General features: G+C 43.6%; 1 protein-coding gene across 9 annotated transcripts; it reads right to left on the reverse strand.

Moving 5' to 3' along the window:
- Nucleotides 1-267: 267 nt before the first annotated feature.
- On the reverse strand, nucleotides 268-12,132 carry irak1 (interleukin-1 receptor-associated kinase 1). 9 transcript variants are annotated; one of them, XM_088081519.1, is made up of 14 exons: nucleotides 11,802-12,132; nucleotides 10,106-10,273; nucleotides 9,887-10,030; nucleotides 8,081-8,364; nucleotides 7,856-7,920; nucleotides 7,606-7,717; nucleotides 6,290-6,411; nucleotides 5,793-6,006; nucleotides 5,604-5,672; nucleotides 3,938-4,025; nucleotides 3,740-3,834; nucleotides 2,215-2,764; nucleotides 1,233-1,331; nucleotides 268-840 (listed from the first exon to the last, which is right to left on the reverse strand). In XM_088081519.1, the coding sequence occupies exons 1-14, from the start codon at nucleotides 11,929-11,931 to the stop codon at nucleotides 773-775; spliced, it is 2,208 nt and encodes a 735-aa protein (XP_087937645.1). In that variant the 5' UTR covers nucleotides 11,932-12,132; the 3' UTR covers nucleotides 268-772. The 9 variants fall into 9 exon arrangements, with proteins under 9 accessions (XP_087937645.1, XP_087937644.1, XP_087937640.1 ...); XM_088081518.1 differs by having other exon boundaries at nucleotides 8,081-8,367; XM_088081514.1 differs by having other exon boundaries at nucleotides 2,215-2,814; nucleotides 6,256-6,411; nucleotides 8,081-8,367.
- Nucleotides 12,133-13,562: the final 1,430 nt, after the last annotated feature.

Genomic DNA, 13,562 nt, shown 5'->3' on the forward strand with positions numbered 1-13,562 from the left:
AAAGGTTTTCTACAGCAAAAAAGCTTTTACATAATACTTTTGGGTGATTTATCACTCAAGATCTGTAAAATTCAATTTCTGTTTTCCTTTTTCTTTTGTCTTTATGGTCTCTTAACTATTTGTACATTCAGGTAGCATCACTGCAGCCCAAATATTCTGATAGTCCAGGTTGTCCTGAAAAAAAAAAGATGTATATAGACTGATTGTGCATCGAGGGACTGAGGTTATAAATGAATTACTACAAAAAGAATCCAGGCAAACCAAAACTAGGAAAAAACATCTCAGTTTAGTCACACCCACCAGCAGTGAAACATCAGCTCCATCATTTTAACATGATGTATATATACGTGTGTGTGTGTGTGTGTGTTGTTGTCAGATGGTGTAAAATCTAAAAAATATATAAAAATGTAAAATAATTACATTAGAGAGCATTAAAATAAATCAGTCACAAATACTGTGTGTTTGTACTTCAGCGTTTTATGAGAAAGAAAAGTTTCTGTAAACACACGTGTTCAGTCCATCATGTCTCACATCACGTCTCAGATCACATGATGTAACTGCAGTGATAGTGATGATGATGATGATGGTGGTGGTGGTGGTGAAGTCGTACCATCATGTGCGGCTTTGGCTTTGTGAGATTATTGATTTGTAGAAACTGAATAAGTGAAGGGTGACGTGGAGACTCGATGTCTCTCTGTGGGAGGTCCAGGACAGAGTCCAGCAGTCCATGAGACATGCCGGAAGATGAAGTCTGACTTTGGATCAGTTTGTGTCAGTAATGATGAAGATAATCGAGCTCGTCGCTCTCCTCGGGTCCTCTGACAGAACTCCTCCCGCCGTCTGATGTCACACAGGAAACATGAGATGAGACACGAGGAGAACGAGATCAAACAAGATCCGAGATCAAACGAGATACGAGAATCAAACGAGATACGAGATCAAACGAGATACGAGATCAAACGAGACACGAGATTTAATGAGATCAAACAAGATCAAACGAGACACTCATCATTTTTTTGTCATTTCTTTACACAATTTTGGAATCTTTTTTCTTTGAAATTTTTGGCAATTTATTATCTTTATAATTTTTGGTAGATTTTATTATTTTTCATACAAATTTTTTTTTTTTAAAAAAAGATATTTGAGGACAAAGAAAGAGCAGATGATGATGAGATGAAAAACATTACGAGGACTGAAGGAAACGTCAGAGAGATTAAAGGGGCTGAACGTACAGAGGTCGTCGGACGACAGCAGCTCGGGGGTTTGAATCTGTCCGTCCTCGTACAGACGTTTCTTCTGCAGGAATCGCAGCTTACTGGGATTCATGTGGACTGAGGACACACAGGACACCAGTTACTCACTCCATCACTGATCTACATCTTAACAAGTACTTTCTTTAGTCTGTTATTTAAAGATTAAATTCAGAGTAATCAGATTACTTTGTTTCCAAAACAAAAGAGTATTTTATTTTGAATAAATATGAAATATGACTGTCAGCTGAGCAAAAATCTGAAGTCCCTCCTCAGTGCTGACATTGTTTAATGTCTGACCCGTTCTGCAGCCCCCCCCCCCATAAATAACAAACAGTCCCTATCTCTGACCACTGAGGGAGGCCGGCACCGAGGAGCACGCTCAGAACGCTGGGTCCACTTAAAGTCAGACTCAGGTGTTTACATGATGGAGGAAATCCACTTCCTGTCACATGATCTGGGCGTGTTAGATGTGAGGGACGAACATGTTTACAGGAGTCCAAGATTTAGTTACACTGACACAATAACTCAGCTTTTTCTATCACCATGGAAACCGACTGAGCGAGACTGAAGTCCAGAGAAGAGAAACTTTCCCACGATTAGCTTCCGTTTTTTTTTCAGCTTTAGGACATCGATGTCTTTTTAAGCACCATGTCTCTTTTTAAAACGCCGTCTTTCTTTTAAACGCTGTGTCTCTTTTTAAACGCCGTGTCTCTTTTTAAACGCCGTGTCTCTTTTAACCGCTGTGTCTCTTTTTCAATGGCGTCTCTCTTTTAAACGCTGTCTCTTTTGAAACACTGTCTCTCTTTTTAAACGTTGTCTCTCGGTGGACAAACTCGTCAATGCTCCGCTCAGCCAACAAACTCATAAACTTGGCTCTTTCACTGCAGTAATCGGATCAAAAAAAGTTTGTCAGCCGTGTGGCTCCGGTGTCTGTTAAAGGGTTAATGAGCTGCTGACGTACCTGAGGGCCCCGGAGACGCCGCCTGCAGGGACCCCCCAGGAGAGGGGCCCCCTGTCAGCTCACTGGGAGTGCTGGGCTGCAGAGAGAAGCTGTACTGGTCCTCAGTGGGGACAGAGGGCTGGCTGAGCTGGCACTCTGGGGGGACAGCTGCACTGTGGTCTCTGCTGGACGGAGACAGACACCTGGAGCTGGTCCCATTAAACCTGCACTGGGAGCGCAGGTCGTACTGGGAGAAGCCTCGACTCTCATCTGTTTCACACGGACCAGCCAACGAGGAGGAGGAGGAGGAGGGGAGGGAGGCGCAGGAGTGCAGCGGATGAGGAGGGGTGAAGGAGCACAATGAGGAGAGCTGGGAGGACGGGGAGGGCTGGTAGGTGTCCTCCAGTGGTCCCAGTTTGGACAGCTGGTCAGAAAGAGCTCCTACAGTGGAGTCCAAAGGTCGGGGGGGTCTGAGGAGGGACAGGGAGGGGGGCTGAAGATGATGGAGGGGTGAGGAGGAGGAGGAGGTCCTCCTCACGATGATGTGGATGTCCTGAAGTTTGTCAAACACCTGCGAGGAGAACATGATGTGAGGAACAGCGGAGGATCCCAGCAGGAGCCCTGAGGAACACCAACAGCACTTCAACTGCGGCTTTCAAATAAATAATGAGCTGCTGCAGCCGCAGGAGACGTCAGCAGCTTCACCTCCTCATCGAACGACGCCTCCTGCTGCACCAACACGGGAAATTTAAACAGCCGCTGCTAACAGTTTACTCAGAGAAGAAAAGCGACTGTAAATGTCCACAAACTAGATTGTTTGAAAATCCAACCATAATTTATTTTTTTTAGAGTTTCCAGCTGATAAATGGTGATCACAAAAAAAAACAAAAACACTTCAAGAAAAGAAATTGACAAAAATATGAACAATTTTAAAGGAAAAAAAAATGTTTTCCTTAAAAATCGCCATTTTTTAACAAAAAAACTGCCAAACATTCTGAAGAAAAAAAAGCTTAAGTGTTAAGGGAAAAAAAAAATCACCAAAACTTTTTTTTAAGAATAATGATAATAATAAAATGTCGAAGGGAAAATAAGGCCAAAAAATGATAAGGAAAAAAGCATCATATGTTGTCAGTTTTGGTGTTTAATACATAAAACATGCCTTGCAAACCAAGCATTTCAAGAAAAAAGAGAGAGAAACACTAAATGTTTTACAGAAGGATGTCCTCTTTAAAAACCACCCAAAAACTTTTGAAAAAAGAAAAGAAAATTCTCAAAGTACTTTTTCAAGAAAAAAATAACATTGCCAAAGATGAAATCAAAAAAGGATTTGCCAAAAATAAAAAAGCACATGCAAAACATGTTTTGAAAAAAAGAAAAACATTTTTATTGAAAAAAATAGTTTGCCAGAAATCTCTTTAGAAAAATAGATTGCCAAAATTTATGACGACAAAAAAATGTCTCATCTGGACGTGAAACATTTAGGACCCAATCGGAGCTGAAGACACTTTAGGAGTTTTTAAAAGCCCTCGGCCGCCCGCTTACTGACCTCCGTCATGGACGGTCTCTTCTTCCTCTTCCTGTCCAGACACCTGCACGCCAGAGCAACCGCCTCCAAACAGCCCGCCGGCTCCACAGCGCCCCCTGAAGACACCGCCACAGTACAGCAGCCGCAGGAAACAGGAAACACCATGTGACACAAACACACAAACACACAACATACACACACACAAACAAACACACTGACCTGAGATCAGCCGCTGGTCCACATGTTTCCTCCAGACTGCTGCACACGACCCCCCTGGACCGTCCTCCACCTCCTCCACCAAGTCCTTCTGCTCCACCAGGACCACAAAACCAGGACCAGGACCAGGACCATGACCAGAATCAGGATCAGGATCAGGATCAGGATCAGGACCAGGACCAGGACCAAGACCAGGACCAGGACCAGGACCAGGACCAGGACCAGGACCAGGATCAGGATCAGGATCAGGACCAGGACCAGATACCGGGTCAGAAGAACATCACTCAACCAAACTCCACAGCTACATTTCAACATTTCTGCGTGTGTTTGTGTGCATGTGTCTGTGTGCATGTGTCTGCATGTGTCTGTGTGCATGTGTCTGCATGTGTCTGTGTGCATGTGTCTGTGTGCATGTGTCTGCATGTGTCTGTGTGCATGTGTCTGTGTGCATGTGTCTGCATGTGTCTGTGTGCATGTGTCTGCATGTGTCTGTGTGCATGTCTGTGTGCATGTGTCTGTGTGCATGTGTCTGCATGTGTCTGTGTGCATGTGTCTGTGTGCATGTGTCTGCATGTGTCTGTGTGCATGTGTGTGCATGTGTCTGTGCATGCGCATGTGTCTGTGTGTGTGCATCCGCGTGTGTGCGTGTGTCTATGTGCGTGTGTGTCTGTGTGCGTGCGTGTGTCTGTGTACGTGCGTGTGTCTGCGTGCGTGCGTGTGTCTGTGTGCATCTGCGTGCGTGCGTCTATGTGCGTGTGTGTGTCTGTGTGCGTGCGTGCGTCTGTGTGTGTGCATGTGTCTGTGTGTGTGCATCCGCGTGTGTGCGTGTGTCTATGTGCGTGTGTGTCTGTGTGCGTGCGTGTGTCTGTGTGCGTGTGTGTCTGTGTGTGTGCGTGTGTCTGCGTGCGTGTGTGTGCATCTGCGTGCGTGCGTCTATGTGCGTGTGTGTGTCTGTGTGCGTGCATGTGTGTCTGTGTGCATGCGTGTGTCTGTGTGCGTGCGTGTCTGCATGTGTCTGTGTGCGTGCGTGTCTGCATGTGTCTGTGTGCGTGCGTGTCTGCATGTGTCTGTGTGCGTGCGTGTGTGTGTGTGCATCTGCGTGCGTGCATGTGTCTGTGTGCGTGCGTGTGTCTGTGTGCCTGTATGTGTGTGCGTGTGTCTGTGTGCGTGTCTGCGTGTGTCTGTGTGCGTGTCTGTGTGCGTGCGTGTGTCTGTGTGTGTCTGTGTGCGTGTCTGTGTGCGTGCGTGTGTCTGTGTGCCTGTGTGTATGCGTGCGTGTCTGTGTGCGTGCGTGTGTCTGTGTGTGTCTGTGTGTGTCTGTGTGTGTCTGTGTGCGTGTGTCTGTGTGCGTGCGTGTGTCTGTGTGTGTCTGTGTGCGTGTGTCTGTGTGCCTGTGTGTATGCGTGCGTGTCTGTGTGCGTGCGTGCATGTTTGTGCATGTGTCTGTGTGCGTGCGTGTGCGTACATGTGTCTGTGTGCGTGCGTGTGTGCGTGCGTGCATGTGTCTGTGTGCGTGCGTGTGTCTGTGTGCGTGCATGTGTCTGTGTGCGTGCATGTGTCTGTGTGCGTGTGTGCATGTGTCTGCGTGTGTATGTATGCGTGCGTGTGTCTGCGTGCGTGCATGTGTATGTGTGCGTGCGTGTGTCTGTGTGCGTGCGTGTGCCCTGACCAGGTATCTGTCTCCTGACTTCCTGTCTTTCTCCAGAGCTCGCCGCCCTGTCAGGACCTCCAGCAGGACCTGAGACACACAGCACACGCCTAAAACATGTGATGATGTCACATCATGTGACGATATCAGAGGTGTCACTCAGCTGATTTTCACACACAACATTTCCCATCAGCCCCTGCTGTGTCTCACCACTCCGAAGCTGAACACGTCCACGGCGGTCCCCAGCTCTCCATTCCTCACGTACTCGTCTGGCAGGTACGCCAGCGTTCCTCTGACCGTCGCCGTTTTCCCGACGGACACCGTCTGAGCCGCCGAGCGCCCCGACGGGGCCCGACACGCAAACCGAGCCAGACCGAAGTCTGCCAGCTTCGCCACTAGGTGACAGTCCAACAGGATGTTTGAGCTGCAGAGACAAAGAGGGACACAGGGAGAGACATGGAGGGCCAAAGAGAGACAAAGAGGGACACAGAGAGACACAGAGGGACACAGAGAGACAAAGAGGGACACAGAGAGACACAGAGGGACACAGAGAGACACAGAGGGACACAGAGAGAGACATGGAGGGACAAAGAGAGACAAAGAGGGACACAGAGAGACACAGAGGGACAAAGAGGGACACAGACGGACACAAAGTGAGCGTCAGCAGGTGCACCTCAACATGTGAAGACAGGAAGTGACTAAACAACCTCTTGACATCTCCATGGATCAGCACCGAGTGACCGTCAGGTGGCGAGTGGAGGAACTGCAGAGCGGCCGACGCTCCTTTAACAACACCGAGTCTCTGAGACCATGAGAGAGACGCACAGCCCTGACAACACACACACACACACACACACACACACACACAGAGATGACATCATATCAGCATGGAAACTTCTACAGCCTCTGTGTGTGTGTGCGTGCGTGCGTGTGTGTGTGTGTGTGCATGCGTGCGTGCGTGTCAGTGTGTGTGTGTGTATGTGGGAACATGTCGCTGTTGTGTTTTAAAGGTTCGATCACAGAGGAAGAAACACTGAAACAACGTTTGTAAACAGGACAGCACCTGACTCACAGAAGACAAACAAGCTGTAAATGTCCACAAACTGTTGACTGTTTGAAAATTATAATTTCTGTTTTTTCACTTTCTGGCTGGTAAATGGAGATAACTTCTGTTGATTTTTAAAGAAAAAAAACTGCCCAAAAACTCTGATAAAACAAAATGTCAAAAACATTTAAATATTCACCCAAAAACTTTTGAGGTAAAAAAAAAAAAAATCAAAGAAAAAAAGTAGGATAACATTCTCTTATAAAAAAGATTTTTTTAAAGAAAAAAAAAACAAAACCTGACAAACATTATTGAAGACACAATATCGATCAATGACTGTTATTAAAATGTGATGTCATTGTTATTGTTTAAAAAGAGCCGCTGACACGTATGTTATATGTCACACTAGAGGCCTACGCTGTTGTGTCAAACCTCTATGGTTTCTGTGATGCCGGCATGCTGTCTAAAATCACACACGATGCTACCTGATTGGTTCAGTAAAGACAGCTCTGTGGAGGAAAGGTTACTGCAGCATGCTAACAGACGAGAATACAGACAAAAAATCATCCATTTCATTTTGAGAGGAAAAAAATAAACATGTTTTTTTTCTATATAAAATGCCAAATGATTTAAAGAAAGAAAGTCGCTCAAAGTTTTGAATTTAAAAAAAAGATCAATTCTTTGTATAAAAAATGTTTAAAAAAAAAAAATAATAATAATCATCCGGAAAATGCAAGAAATACTTAAAGAAAAAAAATCATCAAACTTTTTGGAAGACAAAACAAAAAGCCAACAATTTTTTAAAAATGTGCGTCCTATTTTTTTCCCAAATACTCCTGAGGTCCAGGAGCTTGTTGTTTGGTTCTGTGTAAAATGCAAAGTTGGCATAAAGACGGGACTTCAGAAAGACTCCGTAGAGACTCTCTGTGGACTAAAAGACTGTGTGTGTGTGTGTGTGTGTGTGTGTGTGTGTGTTACGTTGTGCAGCTGGTCCTCCAGTGATCGAAGCTCCATGTAGCTGTAGATGAGACACACTGATCCTGGACCTTCACTGATGCCCAGTAGTTCCACAATGTTTGGATGTCTGAACCTGAACACACACACACACACACACACACACACACACACACACACACACACACACACACACACACACACACACACAGAGACCTATGTCAGTGTGTGTCCCAGTGAGCACACACAGACACAAATGATGTGGTGTCCTCACTTGGTCAGTTTGTCCACCTCAGTTTGGAAGCTCTCCCTCAGCAGCGTCCAGTCCAGCAGACAGTCCTGCAAACACAGCAGCTCAGATCAATCACGGGATCTGATCAATCACGGGATCTGATCAATCACGGGATCTGATCAATCACAGAATCTGATTAATACGAATTGATCACATCCTGCGTGTCATGTGACCCTGAGGGTGCATGCTGTGCTCTGACTGGCTGACCTGTTTGAGTCTCTTGACGGCGCAGTCCGTGTTCCTCAGTGTCGCTCTGTACACCACGCCAAACCCCCCCTCCCCCACCTGCAGGGAGGGGGAGAACCCCGCTGTCCCAGCATGCACCTCTTCATACGACCAGCACATCACCCCCCCGCTGCTACCGCTCGCCACCACCAGGGGGCGCTGAGGGCCGACAGGTGCATCTGTTACCTGGGGGGGTCGCTGGAGGCCAGACTGCATATTCAGAGGGGGCGGGGCCGGCCTGGGGAGGGCCCCTCCTCCTCCTTCATCTACTGAAAAAAAACACACAAGAAGAAGAACCACGAGATCAGACTGGATGATTCTTTACTGTCTGGTCTTTGTGTGTCCCCTCCGTGAATCACTCTGTGTATCACTGTGTCCCCTCCGTGAATCACTCTGTGTATCACTGTGTCCCCTCCGTGAATCACTCTGTGTATCACTGTGTCCCCTTGGTGGATCATTTTGTGCCCCCTCTTGAAACCTGGAGCCACATCAGTTTCTTTTGCTGTGTTTGGATGCCTTTAATGTGCGGTTAACCCTTTGAAACCTGAGCAAATTGGTTTGAAAATAAGGAAAAGTTGACAAGAAATAAACTGAAAATATTTTTTTAGAAGACAGAAAAAAAGAGACACAGAGAGAGACAGAAAAATATTAGAAATAATTATTAGAAAATAATTATTTAATTATATGATATATTTAAAGTTAATTGCATTTACATGTTTTGCTTTTTTTCAAGCCATTTCCATTTATTCATTTTTTAAAAACTGTTTATATTTAAAATAAATATAAAACACTACCTTTTCAAGTTATATGTCCCTCACCTGAGCCAAAATTAAAAACACAAGTCCATCCCGGTGCTCTTTTTAAAAAAAGGTTTTTGAAAAATGCCTAACCTGTTTTGCAGCACCCCTTTCCCTTGAAGAAATAATGAACAAGGAGCGCACACCGAGCACCTAATCCGGTTACTGTGGTGCGCACATGACGAGGAAAAACAAACAAAAAAACCCAGAGCTACCCCAAATCACCTGCAAATTATCCCATCAGCTCTGTTTGCCGAAATTACCAGAGGTGCAGACGGACACGCATATCAAACAAATTTAACCATGTCAAACATTTGGACTTTCTGTTCATTGGTTTTAAAGTGACATTGTTTTATTTACTGTAGTAGATCAGAACTGCTGTTCTCCGATTTTAGAACACATCACTGTCTGTGTGTGTGTGTGTGTGTGTGTGTGTGTGTGTGTGTGTGTGTGTGTGTGTGTGTGTGTATGTGTGTATGTGTGTGTGTGTGTGTGTGTGTGTGTGTGTGTGTGTGTGTGTGTGTGTGTGTGTGTGTGTGTGTGTGTGTGTGTGTGTGTGTGTGTGTGTGTGTGTGTGTGTGTGTGTGTGTGTGTGTGTGTGTGTGTCTGTGTGTGTGTGTGTGTGTGTGTGTGTGTGTGTGTGTGTCTGTGTGTGTGTGTGTGTGTGTGTGTGTGTGTGTGTGTGTGTGTGTGTGTGTGTGTGTGTGTGTGTGTGTGTGTGTGTGTGTGTGTGTGTGTGTGTGTGTGTGTGTGTGTGTGTGTGTGTGTGTGTGTGTGTGTGTGTGTGTGTGTGTGTGTGTGTGTGTGTGTGTGTGTGTGTGTGTGTGTGTGTGTGTGTGTGTGTGTGTGTGTGTGTGTGTGTGTGTGTGTGTGTGTGTGTGTGTGTGTGTGTGTGTGTGTGTGTGTGTGTGTGTGTGTGTGTGTGTGTGTGTGTGTGTGTGTATGTGTGTGTGTGTGTGTGTGTGTGTGTGTGTGTGTGTGTGTGTGTTACCTGTGGTGCATAGTCTACAGGTGCGCAGTGTGGGTGGGGCCCCAGACTGTTTTGGGGGAGGGTCAAAGGGAGCAGGAGAAGCAGAAGGAGTAGGAGCAGGAGGTGCAGCAGGAGGTGGGGAGGGAGGCTTCAGTCTGGACGCCCCTGCAGAGAGAGACAGATCAGCTGCAGAATTTGACCTTTGACCCCACAGAGGTCATAAGAGTTCATCGAACTCACAGCCCAGGATGACATCACGGGGGCGGAGCAGCTGCAGGCGCTCCAGCAGGTCGATCAGCTCCCCGACTCTCCCCTTCCTGTTCCCCCATTGGTCCATCACACAGTCGGTCCGCCTCTCCCTCCTCTCGGCCAATCGGACGGCGGTCTGATCACCGAGCACCTCCGACGCTTCAACACACACATTTATTGATCATCGATCAGTTTCTGTTTCCCAGTCTGAGCTGCTTTACCTCAGAATTCAGTTTCTGCTGCTCGACATTGATCTGACAGCTTCACACATTCACATTATTGATTCAAAATATAATTAATAATCAGTGATGATGTATTATTATTATTACAAATGAATAAGGTCATTAAAGTGAGCGCCACCTTTAAACTGATCAACACATTCATGATCAATAATATCATAGATTATTCTTTGGCACTTTAAGTAGATTTGATGCTTATGCTTTTGCACTTTTATATTTTGAATGCAGGATTTTTACTCACAACACAGTATTTCCACATGGTGTTATTAGTACTTTTACTGCAGTAAAAGATCAGAGGCTTCATGTAACAACACCAAGTCCAGAAAAGTTGGGATGCTGTGTAAAATTACCAATTTCTTCCGAAGTAACTGCCAAAAAAAAAGTTGCATAAAAAAATTGCATACATGTTTTCCTTAAAATTACCAAAACAATTTACGTAAGAAAAAAAAGTCAAACGTTTTAAAGCAAAAAAAAACCCATATAATGTTTTCTTGAAAGATCACCCAAAATGTGGGAGAATGTTTTTTTTAAGACAGCAGAATTACCGAAAACCTTGGATAAAAAAACATCACCAAAGATTTGAAAAAGAAAACGTTCCCCTACTTTTTTCTTGACAAATAACAAAAAAAAGTAAAAAATAAAAAAATATTAGAAAAGTAGTAAACGAAGTAAAAAATATTTTAAAAAAACAATCATCTCAGTTAGCATCTCTTCATATACAGTCTATGATTAGCACATGTTAGCATATATTATATACAGTCTATGTTTAGAACCCGTTAGCATCTCTTTATATACAGTCTATGGTTAGCACATGCTAGCTTCTCTCTATATACAGTCTATGGTTAGTGCCTGTTAGCTTCTGTCATATACAGTCTATGGTTAGCACCTGTTAGCATCTGTTATATACAGTCTATGGTTAGCATCTGTTAGCATCTGTTATATACAGTCTATGGTTAGCACCTGTTAGCATCTGTTATATACAGTCTATGGTTAGCATCTGTTAGCATCTGTTATATACAGTCTATGGTTAGCACCTGTTATATACAGGCTATGGTTAGCATCTGTTAGCATCTGTTATATACAGTCTATGGTTAGCACCTGTTAGCATCTGTTATATACAGTCTATGGTTAGCACCTGTTAGCATCTGTTATATACAGTCTATGGTTAGCATCTGTTAGCATCTGTTATGTACAGTCTATGGTTAGCACCTGTTAGCATCTGTTATATACAGTCTATGGTTAGCATCTGTTAGCATCTGTTATATACAGTCTATGGTTAGCACCTGTTAGCATCTGTTATATACAGTCTATGGTTAGCATCTGTTAGCATCTGTTATATACAGTCTATGGTTAGCATCTGTTAGCATCTGTTATGTACAGTCTATGGTTAGCACCTGTTAGCATCAGTTAGCCGGTACCAGCCGGTGTCATTCTGGGTCGAGACTCACCGAAGCGGGTCCAGTCCCGGTCGGACAGTCCGTCCATGAGTCGGCAGAAGTCCCAGAGGACGGGGGACGGCAGATCGTAGAGAAACTGTCCCCTCAGGTCTCCTGAAGACATGTCCCTACCTGAAGACATGTCTCTTCTGGACACTAACCGGAGTTAACAGGCAAACAGCTAACACCGCTCACACCGGCACCGGCTCGATCCGGATCATAACAGAACCGGAACCAACGAGAATCAACAAGAACTTTAAAAAATTTTAATAAAAACTTTGCAATCTCCAAAGTTTCTGCTCCTCTGCTGCTTCCGCCCTCCGCGAGCTCAAGCTCACTGCAATAAGAGTCGCTTCCGGTCAATGCGCCACCAAAATAAAATACACTACTCAGCTCTAAACCACAATAATAGAGATCCTCTTGTTTTGTTTTTTTAATGTTTTTATTTACCGCTAGTTATTTGGCACTTTATATACCATGTCTAACGTTTCGTCTATTTATTAAAGATTATTTCTCTATTTAAGACTTTATTTATTTATTCAGAGGAGACAGAAGAAGAGGAGGACAAATCTCTGAAAACAGACACACCTGATGAAGCGAGAGAGACGCTGCACAGAGCGGAGAAACTCACATTACAGCAGAGTGCCAAAAAAGGATGACATCATGCAAAAATACAAATTACACCACACAAAATCGTGTAAAATATATAAGTACTATATATACATCTTTCACTTATACAGATACTATATGTTCATCATTTATTAGATGCACAGGATAATGTATTATTAATTACTGTAAAACAACAATAATAATAATAATAATAAGAAGAAGAAGAAGAAGAAGAAGAAGAAGAAGAATGGTTGTGGTAGCCTAAATGTTTAAGTTCAGTCTGTGACTTTTATTTTTGGTTTGAAGTGCTGAGTGAAGAGTTTCTCTGCGCTGACTTTCTCATTTCCCTGTTTGAACTACGGCAAGCGTGAAGTGTCTGCTCTCATCTGACGTCACTCTCTCTCTTTCGCGCACACACACACACACACACACACACACACACACACACACAGAGCTTCCTCTTTGATGTTGTGGTTTGTTGAACCTGAACGAACCTCTGGACCCACATTTATTAGATAAATAGATGTATAGATAGATAGATGTATAGATAGATAGATAGGTGGATAGAAATATTGAGTACAATTTCTATATTTAAAAATATTTTACAGAAAATTAATAAATATATTATTTGATAAATTATTGTTTTTATGTACCTTTTTTGTAATTTGTTTGTTTTGGAAATCATGCGGAAAAAGGCAAAAAGCAACATTGCAAGAAATCAGTAAACGGTGACAAAAAACAATAACCTGAAAAAGAGATTTTAAAAAATAGGGGGGGGGGGGCGGGTATTATATGTATATATTCATATATGTATGTATGTTTGTATGTATGCATAAGTATATGTGTGTGTATATAAATATATATATATATACACACACACACACACACACACACACACACACAGATATACAGTATATGTATACATATACATATATACACACATACATATACAGTATATGTATACATATACATATACATATACATATATACACATATACATATATACACACACACATATACAGCATATGTATACATATACATATATACACACATACATATACAGCATATGTATACATATACATATATACACACATACATATACAGCATATGTATACATATACATATATACACACATACATATACAGCATATGTATACATATACAT

The sequence above is a fragment of the Plectropomus leopardus genome, chromosome 9, assembly GCF_026936395.1.
Source record: "Plectropomus leopardus strain MGB_pleo_1.0 chromosome 9, ASM2693639v1, whole genome shotgun sequence".
Taxonomy (NCBI): Eukaryota; Metazoa; Chordata; class Actinopteri; order Perciformes; family Serranidae; genus Plectropomus; species Plectropomus leopardus.

Coding starts and splice junctions, on each gene's coding strand:
- irak1 (XM_088081510.1), bottom strand. CDS start 11,931: ATGTCTTCAGGTAGGGACATGTCTTCAGGAGACCTGAGGGGACAGTTT. Junction 10,031..10,105: donor CCGTGATGTCATCCTGGGCT/GTGAGTTCGATG, acceptor CTCTCTCTGCAG/GGGCGTCCAGACTGAAGCCT. Junction 7,921..8,080: donor CCGTCAAGAGACTCAAACAG/GTCAGCCAGTCA, acceptor CTGTGTTTGCAG/GACTGTCTGCTGGACTGGAC.